Source organism: Tachysurus fulvidraco, chromosome 13 (assembly GCF_022655615.1).
Source record: "Tachysurus fulvidraco isolate hzauxx_2018 chromosome 13, HZAU_PFXX_2.0, whole genome shotgun sequence".
Taxonomy (NCBI): Eukaryota; Metazoa; Chordata; class Actinopteri; order Siluriformes; family Bagridae; genus Tachysurus; species Tachysurus fulvidraco.
In genome coordinates, this window is record NC_062530.1 from 22,023,334 (window position 1) to 22,042,339 (window position 19,006).

At 38.7% G+C, this 19,006-nt stretch overlaps 1 protein-coding gene across 7 annotated transcripts in view; it reads left to right on the top strand.

Annotated features, from left to right (window-relative positions):
• shank3a (SH3 and multiple ankyrin repeat domains 3a) overlaps positions 1–19,006 on the top strand; it is a 258,958-nt gene that overhangs the window by 107,369 nt on the left and 132,583 nt on the right. For all 7 annotated transcript variants that reach the window (XR_003442937.2, XM_047822191.1, XM_027162070.2 and 4 more), the window contains exons 3-4: positions 8,268–8,471; positions 12,338–12,409. Coding sequence is in view for 6 of the 7 variants with exons in the window: in XM_047822191.1 (XP_047678147.1) it covers positions 8,268–8,471; positions 12,338–12,409 (276 nt within the window). In the remaining variant the exon portion in view is untranslated. The remainder of the gene's footprint in view (positions 1–8,267; positions 8,472–12,337; positions 12,410–19,006) is intronic.

Here is a 19,006-nt window from a genome sequence, read left to right on the forward strand (position 1 = left end):
GTCCGTCCGTCTATCCAGACGTATGCACACCTATACAGATGTACAAACATCCTATACAGATGTACAAACATCCTATACTGTACAGACATATACACATCCTATACAGACGTATACACATCATATATAGACGTATACACATCCTATACAGATGTACACACACCTATACAGACGTACACACACCTATACAGACGTACACACACCTATACAGATGTACACACACCTATACAGATGTATTCATACTTATATAGATGTATCCACACCTATACAGACGTATACACATCATATACAGACGTATACACGTCCTAAACAGATGTATACACATCATATACATACCTATCCACAAATGTATTCACATATACACAGACGTATCCATACCTATACAGATGTATGTACACCTATACAGACATATACACAATTATACAGATGTGAGCTGAATGAGCTGTGTGTGTATCTGTGTGTTTGTGTGTGTGTGTGTGTGCACGCATGCGTGTGTGTTTGTATTTGAATAACGTGTTTGTGTAATGTAATGTATATTATGTATAATGCAGAGAGCCGTAGCTCTGGTGAAGTAAGAGAAGTTCAAAGCTGCATTTGATGTAGTTCCTTTAAGACATATCGAGACTCTGTGATGAATATGGCTACTTTTCTTCGGCCTTTTCCTGTGTCTGTCTCTTACACACACTCACTTTCATCTCAATCTCAATCTCTCTCCGGCCTGTTGGATTGTGCCGGTTTTCTTTTGATCAGTACAGCTCTGCACGGGAAAACGCTAGTATGTGTTTCATAAGCATTGGCAGAGATTGGACTAATTCATAATTGATGAAGAGGGAAAGAGAAGCTCATAACAGGTCACAGGAGCTTCCTATTGATATAGAAACTGTAAGGAAGCTGCAGCGTATGACAGTGAGTTTGACGAGTTTGACGAGTCGAGTTCGCGGCTGCTGAGCATAAGTGGTTATAAAGAAAACAGGCCTGGTGTGGAGAAATGAGAAAGAGCCAGACGTAGAGTCATGTTAGCACTTTCAGTCTTAATTAAAAGAAAAACTGCAACTTTTACTGTGACAAAACAGCTGCTTTTTATTAAAATCTTAATTAAACATTCATCTTTGTTATCACAATGTATCGTGCTTCCAGTTAAAAAATAATAATAATATATTATCTTTAATAGAGGGGGGCACGGTGGCTTAGTGGTTAGCACGTTCGCCTCACACCTCCAGGGTTGGGGGTTCGATTCCCGCCTCCACCTTGTGTGTGTGGAGTTTGCATGTTCTCCCCGTGCCTCGGGGGTTTCCTCCGGGTACTCTGGTTTCCACCCCCGGTCCAAAGACATGCATGGTAGGTTGATTGGCATCTCTGGAAAATTGTCCATAGTGTGTGTGTGTGTGTGTGTGTGTGTGTGTGAGTGAATGAGAGTGTGCGATGGGTTGGCACTCCGTCCAGGGTGTATCCTGCCTTGATGCCCGATGATGCCTGAGATAGGCACAGGCTCCCCGTGACCCGAGAAGTTCGGATAAGTGGTAGAAAATGAATGAATGAATGAATGAATGAATGTCTAATAGATAACAAGAAATAACGTGTATGTATGCAATGGCAATAATGCAATATATTAATGCTGGTAATATAAATTGCTGTCTTTACTTTAAAGCATGAATCTGTTTTATCAAACCGATTAGAAGTATTTTTATTTAGGATTTTTTCGAACCGTTCTTCTGCAAAGGGAATGTTTAACAATTACTGTCTGTGCCATCACATCGTCAAACCAGAGCAGAATTTTAAAGCAATTTTACAATTCTGGCTATAAACAGACTCTAGAATTTTACATGTGATTGATGTAAGCACAAAAACACCACTAATGTCAGGTCAAGAAAGACAATAATCTGACATAAGCGAGATATGCAGGTGAATACATGAATGACGAGTTAGGCTGCACTTTCCACAGCCAGCACCATAATATCAGCGATTGAAAGAATATCATATGGAGGAACGATGTTGTGTCGCTCTAGTACAGTTCAAAACCTGTCTCCTCTAGGTTTCTCTGATGTACACCTGATTGCATCTCTTGCAGGAAAGACAGTAAACAACTCCTGTGGTGATACACAAGGCATAAAAACTGACAGCAACCGATCCTTAGGCTCTGTGATTTCTGTGGCCGTGTAAATGAGTTCGCAAGTCGAACATCTAGAAAGGGTGCATCCAGGAGAGCTGAAGATTTTATATGACAGGGCATTAAAATGTGTATGAAAAAGAGGAAATGAAAAGCTGGAGCTTTTCATCTTTGCAGGTGCCAATGTCAAAGATATCATCAGAGAGTCTTAGAAATAGTTTGGATACATGTCTTGTTAAATTTCTCAAAAGTTTTTTTTTTTGGTTTATTTTTGCAGCAAATACAAAAAGAGGTGAGGATTTACATAAAAATGTTTTAAATGTCGTACTCGTACTAATGCCTCTTAGGGTTCAAAGAGTAAATGATGGAATTGAAATGGTGGAAAAAAGGAAAGCTGAAGCAGTTTATTGTGCGTTAAGGGATTTTCAGTCGGTGGGTCCGTTTTCAGTCACACACCGACCTCTCAATAAATCTTCATTAGCGACAGGCTTCTGAAATGCAGTGAAAAAGTAAAGGGCTGTTGTGCAGTGACTATTTCAACACATCCTATATTGTACATGTGGTCTTGATTTACACCGCAGGCATTAACTGGAAATATTCTGTGTGTTTCCTGTGTATACTGTTGGTTTTGTGGAAGGTAATTAAACAAAACATGGCTGGTGTAATTGCCTTGTCTAGTAAGCTTAAGCTAATTATAAACAGAAGCAGGGTCAGCTTAAATAATCAGATCTGATTTAGCTGTGCTCAATGGACCTGTTTCATATTTGTAAACAGAGCACATACAGTAAATTGCTTAATGTGGAATTGACCAGAAGGTTGAATAATATATATATATATATATATATATATATATATATATATATATATATATATATATATATATATATATATATATTAAAAATCAACCTTCTGTATAACACAACTCTTGTCTAGGACAGGGGTTGGCAATGTTAAACATTTCCCTCAGAAAAAACACAGCGAGCCACAAAACCCTTTTGACATCTAAAATGAAGATAACGCCGCATATATCGTTTTTTACCTTTATGGAAAGTATAGAAAAAAACGTAGTGTGTTGCATTTTTGAAACGAACTGCTACCGAGTAAACGAAATTTTATTTCTAAACAAAAAAGAGGCTGGGTTGAAAGTTACTTGCAAACAAAATGTTCAGTGTCTAATTAAGTCCTCTTCGTTTTCATGACATCAAAATTGTAACTTGCCGGCTGCAGGAAACCTAAAAAGCGTCTGCTTCTGTGTGTCGGATTTCGCAAGTCGGCAGTTATGACGCATTTTGAGCGACAAAAAAATTAAACAAGGTTTATTTTAATGTTACAAGTGCATCATTATCTTAGTATTTCTTTTTTTTTTAAACTAACTAACTAAAATAAAATAAATCTAAATGAAATATTTATTTTCCAAATCTACAGGGAGCCGCAGCAGAGGGATGAAAGAGCCACTTGCGGCTCCGGACCCGCGGGTTGCCGACCCCTGGGCCAGAAGTATGAGGGTATATAATCTAAAACTAGATGATGTCAACGATCATCATTTTTAGGGGTGTCTCTTGAAATATGAGCGTGTTGTGAATGATGATTTAAAAGGACGCAGCCACTGAACTATATGTCCTTGGAGGTTGACTGAAGAGCTGTGGATGAAGGATATTATCACTGTTTTGCTGCTGTTCAGCTTCCGAACGTCTCATAACTTTCTGATGAGATTCTTGAAGATGGCTCAGTTTAATTTCTGAGGGCTTTTTGGAAACAATTCCTCAGCTGTACAAGAAAAAAAGTTAATAGATGTTTTTTTAAAAACAACAAAGCCTAGTGTTTAACGTCCTTAAAATCCTAAATATTTAGCAAATGCAGCGACACTAAAAGGTAACGAGGATTGAAAGGAACTTAACGAATTCGAGAACAAATAAACCTGTACAAATGAAAGTAAATAGTAGTATTTCTGCTTTTGCCTGAAACCTAAAGAATAAAGGGAATCCTCTTAATCGTAGAAAATAAAATAAAGTTTTAAGCCAAATAATGCACAATGTTATAAGACATTTAAACTAGTTTGGATTAAATAGGTGTAGCTACAACCAGATACAATCGTAATCAGAATCAGGTATATTGCCAGGTATTGTAGGGTCTACATGTATATACAATATACATATATAATATACAATAGTAGGGGGGCACGGTGGTTTAGTGGTTAGCACGTTTGCCTCACACCTCCAGGGTTGGGGGTTCGATTCCCGCCTCCGCCTTGTGTGTGTGGAGTTTGCATGTTCTCCCCGTGCCTCGTGGGTTTCCTCCGGGTACTCCGGTTTCCTCCCCCGGTCCAAAGAGATGCATGGTAGGTTGATTGGCATCTCTGGAAAATTGTCCGTAGTGTATGAGTGTGTGAGTGAATGAGAATGTGTGTGTGTGCCCTGTGTTGGGTTGGCACTCCGTCCAACCCATCACAGGGCACACACACTCTCCGTGTATCCTGGCTTGATGCCCGATGACCCCTGAGATCCGTGAAGTTCGGATAAGCGGTAGAAAATGAATGAATAAATGAATGAATATACAATAGTGGACTAGGGTGAGAAAGGAAGGTGCATTATAACAGTCAGATTTGTGAACATGTATGAATGTACTGTATCTGAGCAGATTATTAATGTCCTAGGTGGCGCATAGCAGACCATAACAGGCTTTGTCCTGGATGTTGTTGATTAGTCTAGTTGCGGATGGAAAGAAGTGAAGTTTTAGTCTTTATAGATCGCAGCCTTCTGCCAATGATGCATCGATAACATATCTAATATAAACTATAGCTGATCTTTTGTGGACACCTGACTATCACACTTGTACATGCTTTCTGAACATCTCCTTCCTGATGTAGTTCCTCTTTACTGGTATAATAATCTCCACTTCTCTGGGAAGGCTTTCCACTGGATTTTGCAGTGATTTTATGTGCTGATGTGTGGCATGTAGGTTTTAGGTGAGTGTGTTCTGGATAGTGCTTTCCAGGAATTTAGAAAAAAACACAACCAGGATGTGATATATATATATATATATATATCCTTGGATATCTTTCAAGAGGCAATCATGAGGGATGTTAGCTTTTTAGTGCTGTTGAGCTTTAAATCCTCTCATCACGCTGTCATTAGATTCTGAAGCATGGCTCATCTTCATCGTTGTTAGTGTACAAGGCAAGATTTTTTTTGTCTGCTGATTTCTCAAGGAGACCTATTTGAAAAGTGGATACATTTCTATAGTTTTATATAAGTATAGTAACTACAGTCGTGTAAGCCGGCTTTATGGTCGGGTCTTCATCAGCGATCTTTTTCTGCATGAAAGGATTAGTGTTGGGTCTGCGAGGAACACAGAAATTGCACTGATCTGTTCACCACAGGAGCTCTTGGTTGCTTAATTTCACTCAACTAAAAGCTGTTGTAGAAAGGACATTTTTTACATTCTCATTATTTCCTGTCCTCATTCCCAAATGAGGATGAGGTTCTCTTCTGAGTCTGGTTCCTCTCAAGGTTTTTCCTCACCACCGTCGTGTCCGGCTTGTTCATTAGAGATAGATGTTAGAGATATTCATTGACTTAATTTGAAACTTTATAAATATACATATACTCTGAAGAAGAACAGGGTAAAAGTGATTCAGTGGCCAAGTATGTCTCCTGTTCTGAACCCAGTTGAACACCTTTATTTTTTTTCTGAAGAGAAAAGTTGAGCACTTTCCATCCAGCATCCAACCTCTAAAAGAGGTCATTCTTGAAGAATGGAAAAAGATGGATGTCGCAAAATGTCACCACCTTGTCCATTTCATCCCTGGAAGATTTGGTGCTGTCATTAACAATCGTGGAGGCCATACAAAGTACTTGATGTAGGCCCCGTTCACACTGCAGGTAAAAGTGGCCCAAATCCAATCTTTTTGGGGTCAAGTGTACAGGTCAGACTTCTTCAGGAGTAGTGTGAACACTCAAATTTGGCCCAGATCTGATTTTTTTTTACATTTTTTTAAAATCAGATCTCTGCCACTTCCGTATGTGATCCTGAATCAGACCCAAATCTGATTTTTTTCAATGTGGCCGCAGTGTGAACAGCCAAGGCGGTTTTGATGCGACTTTTACGTCTATCTACATCGACATTCGTCACAATTATCGCCGGTGCAAAAAAAAAAAAAAAAGTTTTCGTGACTGGTAACGTGTGCGTGTGTGTGTGTGTTAAGAGTGTTATATAAAGTGGTTACGTGAACCAGCTAATAATGTTTGCATTGAATACATCACAATACTTCCTCCATAACCTCACCAACGTTTTAGCGCAACGGCGTGCTGCGTGTGACGTCATTGTTATTGTTCGTTTGCGCATGCGTGTCAGTTCGAAACAGCAAACAGTTCACACTGGTATCTGTTATAGGCCACATTTTAAAAGTTAATGTGAACAGCCAAACCAAAAAATCAGATCTGAGCAAAATATCCGAATTGAGCATTAAAACTTGCAGTGCGAACGTGGCCGTAGTCTAATTGTTGTACTCATTTTTGCATCACCATAATTAAACTGAAAAAAAAAATGTGTATTTTAAATTAAATCATTAACTTTACTTTCATGTTATAAGTTAAACAGATGTTATATTATATTATTTAGGACAATTGTTTTGTTTTCATTGAGATATTGTTTTTAAAGGGGGTGTTCTCATTTACGCTGAGCAGTGTACATATATATATTGATTCCTTTTGTGGAACAGCAGATTCAGAGAATATCTCTTTTTTCACCGTGTTCTGGAGTTTTATTCCTGCACATTTTTGACTTTCGAGTTAAATTACAGTAAATTATAACATTTTCAGTGAGCTTCCATTGTATGTGTCATGGATAAATGATTTCTATAAATTCATTTAGAAGAACTAAAAATGTGTGTCACGAACACGATGCACAAAATCAGTCAGGGGCTAAATGGAGTTCAGTAAATATGTAAATGAGCTGGGATTTAATTGCTGCTGATTTGGGATTGTATGGAATTGTATGTGTGTGGAATATTAAGTAAAGCAATGACTAGTAATCAAAGTAAAGATTTTAATGTCATTACACAGCATGTGTATGTGTATGTGTATCTTTGTCGTTAAAATAAAAGCAGTTACTATTTTCACATGTTCTTATTTCAGGGAAACAAACATCCTGAGCCATTATCTGTTGTTATTATGTCTGGTGTTATTATGTCTGTTGTTATTATGTCTGGTGTCTTTTATCCTGTCTTTAAATCATGGCTTTACAAGTCAACAAAAGTTGACTCAAGAAAAAAAAGGGTACTAAACTGTGTCTTTTCTTTGTCACTGAGGTGGCACCCTGAAGTATACACATGTTGTACCTTTATTATGTATCTTTTACTCTGAAAGCTGCTTTAAATGTGCTATTTATTATTTTTTTTGTTATTTCCGACCTTTTAAAAGAAACCTAAAGAGAAACCTTGCCAGAAAGCTTCAGACTAGGTGTGTCCATTGGGATTCTGCAGGATAAAAAAATAAAGCTTTTTACTTTAATATCAAGCTTTAAAAACAGATTGTGGAAGCTTGTAGCTTGGGTTGCCATGTTTCAGCATAATTCCCATCCTAACTACAAAAGAATTGAAATGTTCAAATGATCTCTGTGGAGCTTTCCAAAAGTTTTTTAATACTGTAAGAAGAAAAAAAATACATCTTCATTTATTATGCATTCTTTTTTCCTCATTATATTTCAATACTGATTAAATCACATTTTGACTCACACTGGTAAGTTATTATTTATTTATTTTTTTTATTTACATTTTTTTTATACCATCCAGGTCTGCTCTAATCTCTACAGTTAAATCAATACCTACCTGTACGAAGAAGACAGATGATTACTTTGATCACTTAATACTACAAGAACAACTTTAATATGCTGTAGATTTCCTCTTCAAGTAGAAGTCATGTTATTTTCAGGAGATCTATTAAAGCTGCTCAGTCTGGCTCTCTTGCACTGTGGTGGTGCTGGTTTTTGAAACCACGTCATGAAAATCTTATCAAGTGTTTTTTTTCAGCATTCCGTCTTTACTGTAATTTTATCCAGAAACAGCTTGATGTTACAGATCGTTTTGAATATATGTGAATTCACACCAGTATACACCTTTGTCCCTAAATGTAAATCTATTTCCTGTTTCTTTGTGTTCCTGTAGAAATGCATGAAGTTTAACGTGGAGTCACCTATCTGGCTGTCTAAACAGCGTATCCTTTGCTCGTTGAACCAGAGCTTGAAAGACGTGCTGAACTACGGCCTTTTCCAGCCTGCATACAACGGCAAAGCGGGCAAGTTTCTGGACGAACAGCGCACTCTGAAGGAGTACCCGCTTCCCACTGTCACTCCCATCCCATACCTAGAGGTACGAGCAAAACAAGCACTCACTTTAGCATTCACCTTTACTTTAGCTTTTTCACCTGACACCATTCCTTGAAAAGAAGTTTGTTATATTTGACCACTGCTCCTTAGACCCCTCGGTTCTCCTCAGACCCCTCGGTTCTCCTTAGACCCCTCAGTTTTCCTCAGACCCCTCGGTTCTCCTTAGACCCCTCAGTTTTCCTCAGACCCCTCGGTTCTCCTCAGACCTCTCATTTCTCCTCTTATCCTGGTTCAAAGGGAACCGACTCCTGCAATTTAATAAAAATACCCATCACTGAAATGCAGCCTACACACACACACACACACACACACACACACACACACACACACACACACACACACACACACACACACACACACACACACACGTATGATGATTTAAAACATTTCTTCTGTGGTTATGTGTGACAGCAAGATAGAAAACTCTCGCTAAAGCTAAAATCTGTGTGTTGCTCTAATGCACAAGCTCTATTAATTTGTAATGGCATCTCCTTTCTGCACTGCCCTCCCTCTGCTAGAGCATTTGGGGAATACTATTATCATTTCACCTGATTTATGACTTTAATTAAGGAGGGGAGAGAGAGAGAGAGAGAGAGAGAGAGAGAGAGAGAGAGAGAGAGAGAGAGAGAGAGAGAGAGAGAGAGAGAGAGAGAAATGTATGAGACTGCAAGGGCTACAGCTTTCTGCTCTTTCCATGTGAGCTCAAAACAAAAAAAGAAGCTAATTTCTTTTAGTGCAGTGCAGCTCTTTTTAATTGGCAAATTTATTCATACATAAATTCAAAATACAGCCACTACACGATTATAAATTTCATGAGTCGATGACCGTCCGAACATGATGAAAACGCTACGGTCAAAACTACTTGTGAAGGTGTGCAGTCCATGTGAGTGGGGCACAGCTGGACACTTTGGCATCAGAGACAATATGAAAGCAGTGACACATCTCCTCCAACAGAAAGCTGTCTTCCTGGTTATTGCTCCATCATGCCATACAGCCAGATTTACTGACACACCAGTAGGTCTATAGATCTAGCACACCAGCCGCTGACAGATTGCGCTTCCCCACAGGGTCAGAGACGGGCGTCTGAGTGAACAGATAGATTTGAAGATAGATAGATGGATAGATCATCTGGATGGGAAGCTGCGGCTCTCTGGGAGGGAAAGAAGACATGCTGGAATAGACCAATAAATGGACCAAGAGCTTTCATAGACCTTTTCCACCATCAGGAGGGCAGTTCCTAATCTTAAACCCTTTCCAAATCTGTTATTGGACAACTGAATCCCTGTAAAGCTTCAGAATCCAGGAAGCAGTAGAAGAGCCTTAGCATTAATGTCCTCACTGTCGGTCAGTGTAAATAATTTCAGATGCACATACAGTACAGGTTCACTCTTTTAGTCTATGCAGTTTTAGCTGTCAGGAGAGTGTTACAGAATGATGTGCTGATCATATTAGTGCGTATTCAGGGGAAAAAAGAGGAAGTGAGATTCATCTTACTTACTACCCGAGTTAGTGTTATCGCACAATGTTGGATAATGGGTTTGTCATATCATGATTACCATATAAGTCTGTGATCTTAGGTCTGGATGATGACAGTGATTTACAGAAAGTCCTAAATCATTTACATCCAACAGCCTCTGGCTTTCAAATCCACAGAGAGGTTAAATCCACGAATGCTTTCTTATATGATTAACGTCAACATTCTAATCTGAACAGTGCATTCAAACACAGACCGTCTGTTCGGGTCGGAGAATACAGTATATACAAATAAAATCACAACTGTTAGCAATAAACACAGAGACAGAAAGCCTTTTATGATCATTCTGTTTCTCAGATGTTACTACAAACACAGTTTCCCATCTGGTGGACTTACGCAATGAGATTTTTCATACAAAATTTTGCTTGATGTTTAATATAACACTCAGATTTGGGATTTTATAGTTGATATTAATTTATATTGTCGGGAGCCTAATAGGGTCTTTATTAAGGGTAATAATTTAGCTTGAAGGATAGAGAAAGCATAATCCTGTAATCATTGTAATCATGTGTACACACTTGAGCAACTACGTGAAATGTCATCTGTCAACCATTTCTTAAAGTATGAATGACGAGTTATCAAGATTTGGCAATTAATGTTTACTTTCCCATTAGCATGATTTGTTTGTATCTGTTAGCAATGCCTTAATTATTAATAAAATAAATTGGAACCAAAATGATTTACTCGTTGGAATGTTCAATACTCTTTGTTCAAAAATAGTAGAATGGGATATAAGACTCACTGAAACTCTTTAGTTTCTTCCAGTATCTTAGGGTGCTTTCACACCTGCCTTGTTTAGTTCGGTTGAATCGTACCAGAGTTCGATTGCTCATTTGGTGTGGTTCGTTTGGGCAGGTGAGAAAGCAGCAATCGAACTCTGGTGCGCATCAAAAGCGGACCAAAACAAGCGTACCGAGACCTCCTAGAAGAGGTGGTCTCGGTACGCTTTCAAACGAACTCTGGTAAGGTTCGTTTGTGGTGAGAACACGGTCCGAGATCGAATAGACCTAACTGCAAAAATTATTGCGCATTTTGGACTAAACCAGCTGCCGTAGTATTTTCCTGTACAGTATTTTCCTCTTTTCGTTTACTTCCGGAGTTTCGTTGAAATTTCCCGCACGTTTAATCTGACCAATCGAGAAGCAGTTTAGGAAATACGCTCAAAGTCATGTGGCCAATGAGTGATGTGGATGTTATCACATGACTGCATTTTGGTTCGTTTCAACTGGTGCGGAACAGAACGATCAGTGTGGTGTGAAAAGGAACCAAAACTGCTAAAAAGCTACGATGTATCATTTATTTGCTTTTGGTCCGGACCAAATGAACCGAACTATAGGTGTGAAAGCACCCTTATAGAGGCTTATAGACTTGTTGACTTAAACCTTCACTATCTGCCACTGTGGGGATGAGGGGAAAAAAGAGAAAGGAACGAAACAAAAAACAACCATTGAGGAAGATTATTAAATAAAGCAGAATAAATGTGCTTTATGTTACGGTAAATATATTTCAGACAAGATGATGCGGAGTGGACGGCAAAAATGTATCTATCTATCTATCTATCTATCTATCTATCTATCTATCTATCTATCTATCTATCTATCTATCTGTCTGTCTGTCTATCTGTCTGTCTGTCTGTCTGTCTGTCTGTCTGTCTGTCTATTTATTTATTTATTTATTTATTTATTTATTTATTTATTTATTTAAATTCCTTTTGGTGCTATTAGGACTATTACCACTCACCACTACACTGAATATGAGTTTGCATGAAGTGTTGAGGTGTGTGCAGGACTGTTTTTAATCCCATAGCTGCTCACTCCCAGAGGAATTCCTCCTGCAGATATTTTTATTACTCTTTAAAGCTTAATAAAATCCTTTCACCACGGCAGAAAGAATTCCTGCGTGACCAGCACTGTATAAAAAAGCATTGCACGTCACTATCCAAACCTGCTCGGTTTAGATTCACATACTGTACCTGATAAAAGTAGAGGATCCAGATTACTGTAGGTCATCATTTTCATTAAACATGGTGGAGAAACCCTTTCTTTTTTTAACAGTAAAACCAAAATCAGCACCGAACCTGGAAATATAATTTACTTTCTTTACCGCACACAGTTTTTGTTATTGCACCGGAGAGCCGCTTACACGCCGATATAATCATCGTTGAGTAGTTACCTGCTCTCTGTATTCATGGTGACTGTCAGAGCATCATGAGTGAACATGGCCTTCACGTTAATCATTCATGCTCTGCAACTACACTTCCTCCATCAGACGGATGGCGATAAGGTTAAAGTCGACGGTCCTGTTTTCTTTTACAGTTTCGTTATAAGAGGCGTGTTTACACACAGACCCACCTGGATGACAAGCAGCTGGCTAAACTGCACACTAAGGTAAGAGATGAGATTGTCTTTCCCTTTATTCTGGTCTGAAAGCTCTGAATTTCATCACACTGGGATGTACATTTTTTTGCTACAAGTATGTGAAGTGTGAGTTAAGGTGTAAGGGAGGCTCTCGAGTGAACGGTATTGCAGAAATCTCAGCCACTTTGTTCTTTTTCCTTTTCAGTTATTGGTGTGATGGCTTGGCTTCTGCTGGTGCAATTGTTTGAACAAGGGAGGGGAAAAAATGTTTTTTTTTTTCCCTTCTTGTCTGAATGAACAGCGTTTTCCTCACATCCGGTTCAAACGTCCAAAGAGTTTTAATTTAAATCTCATGTGACGTGAAGAATGTGAGTTACATCCTTACTTAAAATGACTCATTACTCCATTAAATAAAAATCAATGCTGGAAAAAATCCCAATTTCAGCCCCACCATCATCTCTCCGCCCAACTCCAACGGGTTTCAGTTCCTTTTAGTCATACTCTTTCTTTACTCTTGTACAGTAACTCTCTTTCTTGTTTCTTCATGGACTGAGACTATTTCCCTATGTAAGTGTTTTGCTACTGTATCTGAAATAATTGTAAGCTCCTTATGTTTTTGGGAATTTATTGCTCATGCAGTACTTTGCTCATTTTGCAAACGGTTGATGGAGCATGGCTTTATATATACAAATAGTAATAAAAGCTATGAGTGGGAACTAATCAGCACAGAAGTGACTCATAGACAGATGGATCGTTGCATGCATACAGCGCGTTTAAAAAGTATTCACTTTCCTGATTTGATTGTTATCGCCTTTCTCATACAGATCAGGCACAAAATATATTCTGTACAATCAACAAATAAATGAACAGTAGGGGTGGGAGACTACATGTGGTCTTTGAGGACAACAACCTCCTCATCAATACACAATTGACAGACTGTATATTTATAATCACACCCTCCGGTGTCACCCACATGAGGATGAGGTTCACTTTGAGTCTGGTTCCTCTCGAGGTTTCTTCCTCTTCCATCTAAAGGAGTTTTTTCCTCACCACAGTTGCCTCAGTCTTGCTTATTGAGGATAAATACAAACACGTTTAAATATAAGTCTGATATCAATCTTGAACTTTTATATTATATTAATCGTCATAAAATGCACACACACACACACATATATATATATATATATATATATATATATATATATATATATATTGTCTTATGTTCTGTAAAGATGCTTTGAGACAATGTCCACTTGTGATGTCCATTTGAATTTTATAGATTATTTTTTTACAATGTCCATTTGAATTTTATATATATATACATGCTTTGAGGAGACGCATTAATTTCGCTGGAAATATCGAATGGCGATTATGATACATTATTCAGTGCTTTGTTATTGAATCTGTATGGTGCCTGTTGGTCTAATGAGAGTTTTTAAGGCAGTGGTTGCTCTGCCCTGTCAGTTGAACAGTATCAGTTTCATTCACAGGATCATGAGAAGGCCTCTGTTGGTTTCTTAACCTTCAATCAACTCCCCTTTTATAGACTATATTTTTATTAATCCTCACTTGTACCTTGCTTTGGTCAGAACTACAGACCTGGTCTTTACTTCACCCTCACCAGTGCAGTCATGTTTTATACTATACTCTCTCTCTCTCTCTCTCTCTCTCTCTCTCTCTCTCTCTCTCTCTCTCTCTCTCTCTCTCTCTCTCTCTCTCTCTCTCTCTATCTCACATCAAACCTTACCCGTAACCTCAGTAACTAAAACAACATTTTAGTTTAGTATAGACCCATTTTTTTTAATAAAATCTACAGTTTTTTAAAGTGGTTTTCCTTATGGGGACTAGCCAAATGTCTCTACAAGGTATCATGCGCTCTCTCTCTCTCTCACACACACACACGCACACGCACACGCACACACACAAACACACACACAGACACACGGTCATTATAGCCTCTTGTGACCAGCATTTGGATGCAGTAAGAGCATAGTCATGTGGCACTGCACTTCTCTTCACAGAGAGATGATAGACAGCAAGAGACAGAGAGAACTAGAGCATGTAGAGTACACACACACACACACACACACACACACACACACACACACACACACACACACACACTCACACACAGTAGAAGCTGAGTGAAGCATACCTTCTGTTTCACACTTCAGTAAAATACAGTTTGTTGTGAATTAAAGTGCCAGAGCTGTTTTAACTCACATAATGGTCCACACTAACCTCAAACAATTTAGCCAGGCTATAATTCTCTCCAAATGAACCGGACCAGTACAAAGTAAGTTCTGATCCAGACTCACGCCAGCCGTGCTTCTCATTTGCTGCTTTTACTACTGCTCTCACGTTTATCTGCTGGATCTGTGTTCACCACTCGTCTGGTTCATAACCCTAACCTTACTGAGAGACTTACTCTACAGGTGAAATGTTCATGTCCTCACACTGCTAGACTCAAACTGGGACAACTGTGTGTCTTTGTTCGATCCACAAGAATCTAAAAGCCTCGTCTGTATTTCTTTTAGCTTGGAATTTGTCCTTTAGGTTTTACCGACTAGAGCATTTTGTACAAACATGATCTGTTTCTACTTGAATCTTTACAGATACTCCAAATAAAACAGATGCTCGCTGTTTAAGATGAGAGAATTCGGTAAATGATGAAATGTCTGTTAAACTCTGTATATTTTGTGTATTCTGTCACTCACTTTATTATTACAAAAGGCATCTGTTTGCCTACAAACATTTGAAAAAAGACCAGCTGTTCAACAGATCATTAGTTTTTAAAGCTTTAAATAAACACAGCAGTTCAAACGATTTCTATTTTTTCTTTAGCACGTGTTTTCATCATGCACATGCTCTGATACTTTTAGAATAAGAGTTCCAGCTTGTGGGGAATGTCAGAAGTGCACTCTTTAAGAAACTGCACCGCAGGAAATGGCTACTGGCTGAAACTGCTCACTTCGGACGTGTATTGTTAATCCTGTTCCTACACGGCACAATTTCAGTGTTCTTCATGCTCTAACATGCAGTCACTGATTAGTTCATTAATAAAACCTTGAGCTTAAAAGGAATATTCTCCTGTCCCAATCTAATCATGCAGACAAGACATGAGTAGCTCTACTTTTACTGCTGCTGCTTCTACTCTTGTTACTACGACTCTTACTACTATTATTATGTTGGCTTTGTAGAAGCCAACATTCTGTTTTCTGTATTTAAGCTTAGACAAAAATTTATAAAATTTAATGCGGCCTAGGGCTTTCGAACCACATGCATCAAATTCGGATATGTTGTAGACCCTGGTCTGAAGTTTGTTGCTATTACTTTTGATGGTCCGAGTACCGGTACTTCCGGTACCGGGTCGCAAAGTGGCCTTTTTTCCCATAGACTCCCATTATAACATTTGGAGGTTTATAACTCGGCAATCTTCCGAACTATCTACACCAAACTTGGCCAGCTCCTTTAGGGTGATACACTGAACAAAGTTTTAAATTGGTGTACCGACTGGCTTTCGGTTGTGTGGCAGCCCCGCCCCCAATATATGCAAAATGCCAAGAAGTTTATGCCAATGAAACATATTGCTGGAATTACATGACAGTCAGTGACCTAGCATAAGATAAGTGATGGCACTGTTTTCAGATTCGCACCACAGTGGGGAAACACCGTTTTGTGTTCTGTGGTCAGAAGGTCAAAATGGAAGGAAATATATATCTGCTCTGTCAATTCGTATGGATAGAATCCAAATAAGAACGTTTGTTTTAAATAAATAATGTGTTTCTGCTTGAGGTGAATATACGATCATTTAAACATGATTCGTAGCGTGCACTATTCTAAGCTGGAATCCGTAATCTTTCTGTACATGTTAGCTAGTGTAAAATTAAAGATCTGGAAACTGCATTCATTTTGTTTTTGAAGAATTTCTTCTATTTTGCCGTCCCTCTGGCTGCTTGTCTGTCGTTTCTTGTTCAGTCAGCTTTTCCAATACGCTTCCTGTATGTATGACACCTCTGCAGTATGTGTTAGAGGGGTCTCCAGAAATGTGTTTGTGTGTGTGTGTGTCCTGACTTCCCTTTTATTACCTGTATCCCTCTCTAGATCTCAGTCTGTCTTTCTAGATCCCTCTGTTTCTCTGTCTAGCTGAATCTGTGATTTTGACAGTCTCTGTAGTAGAGGATGAGTGATAGCAAATCCATTTCTACTAGCCCTTTACCAGTGTATGAGTCATCCCATTGACTGCTCATGAACAAGGGAGGCAGAGAGAGAGAGAGAGAGAGAGAGAGAGAGAGAGAGAGAGAGAGCGAGAAAGAGAGAGATTTCCATTTATGTTTTTGTTAGATGTACCTGTTGACCCATATACATATTTAATACAAAGTGGGACATTATGAAGCTTTATGTGCTCAGATCAATTTTCATAATGAACCCAACCAGCATAGTTTAATCCTGTTTAAATTACAGAGATGAAGTTTAAGTGAAGTAAAACTGTCAAAAAAATGATGATTCTGGTGTCTGCTTTTTTCCCCTCCAGCTCTCCTACCTTTATCCAGCCATCAGGAGGCTTCCTAAACATGAGAATAGCGTTTTTTTATTTTAAAAAAAGAGCAGATTTTCATCAAAATCACTAATGCACGGTATAATAAATGAACAAAAACGGAACAGAAAGTAAATCTACCGTCTCACGTTACTCACGCTGTACGAAAAAGAAACCTCCACACGTCTGAATGAAATGGATACTGTTGTACATTAACATGCATGAATAGAAATGACTAACAAAATAGCTATCAAAGCAAATTCTGCTCAGTCACCCAAGAATAAGTAATAAAGGCATTATTTCTCTCTTCCTCTCACAGCCGAACATCATCCTGCAGAGCAATGTCTCAAGCTCTGAGGGGTGAACTAGTGATCATCACGGTCTCGATGGCCTTTTTTATAGGATTTGTGTGTGTGTGTGTGTGTGTGTGTGTATGATATTGTGTGCTTTAAAATACTGGAATAAAAGATTTAATGAAAGATGTCCATGACTGTGCTAAAAAATAAAATCAGTGCATTCAGCCAATCCTGTCATTTCTAAATGAAACACTTCTCATCGCATTCATTTTTTCTGTGATTATCTGACTTACATTTGCATTGCATTAATGACCACAGGCAGTCGCTTGGCCAGAAACACTACCCTTTTTTTAGAATTATAGATTTTTTTGTTAGGAGGTTTTATATGCAGCAGCTGTTTTATAAGGAACGGCGGCTGGAACGACCTTAATTCCTCAGGGAACGGATTCCACAACGCTTTGGGAATATTTCTTCTAGACTGTGGTCCATGTTGATGTACGTGATTGTATCACATTGATGTACAGTTGTTCATGCAACAATTTTCCCTTTTCACTGCATCACATAACCTGGTAATGGAGTGGCAAATGAACTTACTGTCAGGTTCATGGACAAGTTTGAGTAGGTATAATATAATATGATGCGCAAATTGTTGTCATAACGTGATTCATTTAGCCAGCAACAATGCTCAGCTGTGGTTGTGGCCTTCAAACTGTGCTTAGCTGGTATAATGGAGTTTAGAACGTGTGCCAAGAAAACGTTACCCACTCCTCATACTACCAGCACCCAACAAGGTGTTTCCACCTCCTGATTCACTCACTGGATGTTTTTTGTTTGAGTAAACTTCAGTGACCGCCATGTGTGAGGATCCCAAGAAGTCCAGCAGTTACTTAAATATGCCAACCAGCCTGTTTGGCTAACACGTGTTTCCCCATTCTGATGAACCGAACATTAACTGACTTGCTAATGACCTGCATCTGCATGATGTTATGCATTGCACTGCTGTCACATGACTGGATGCTAGCAGTAAGAATAGAGCTGTGATGAACAAGCTGTGAGGTTAAAGGTGGAGCTAGAGCAGATGATTCATACTATCTGAATGTTCAGTTCAAATAATAGCAAACCAAATTGATTTCTGATGGAAACTGCAAACCTTGAGTTGAACTTACAAACAATGTGGCCAAAAAAGGTGGATAAATAAAGAAATATGCAATGAAAACCTATTCACCAAATAAATAATGAGCCAAAATGACCAATAAAAGACCAAGGCTGATGAATGGCCATTTTCAGTGCCAAGATAAATTGACCAGAGTATTTTACCTGCAGGCAATGGACGTTTGCAGAAAAGGACAAAATATTATCACTTGTAAAATTGTATCTCTGCTAGTGCAATATCTACTGGATGTTTTATACAGTCATTGTATCTACAACCACTGGCCATTTTGTCAGATGTGTGTGTGTGTGTTGTGCAAGTTCTTTATTATTTTAAAGTGCGTATTTTTTCCGTTTAATGTGCATAAGATTGCAGCTCATACCACTACACACATTCGGATACATATCTGCTGTGCTGAAAGTGATGAGTGTGTGGGTGTTTGTGTAGGTGGGTGGGTGTTTGTGTATGGTTGTGTTATCATGTTTGGTTTTACCACTCATCAAATTATAGAGAATTTGGAGCCAAAATTAAAGACACCCAGTCTGCACACTTTAAAAAAAAAATTCCATAGGGTGTGTGTGTGTGTGTGTGTGTGTGTGTGTGTGTGTGTGAGAGAGAGAGAGAGAGAGAGAGAGAGAGAGAGA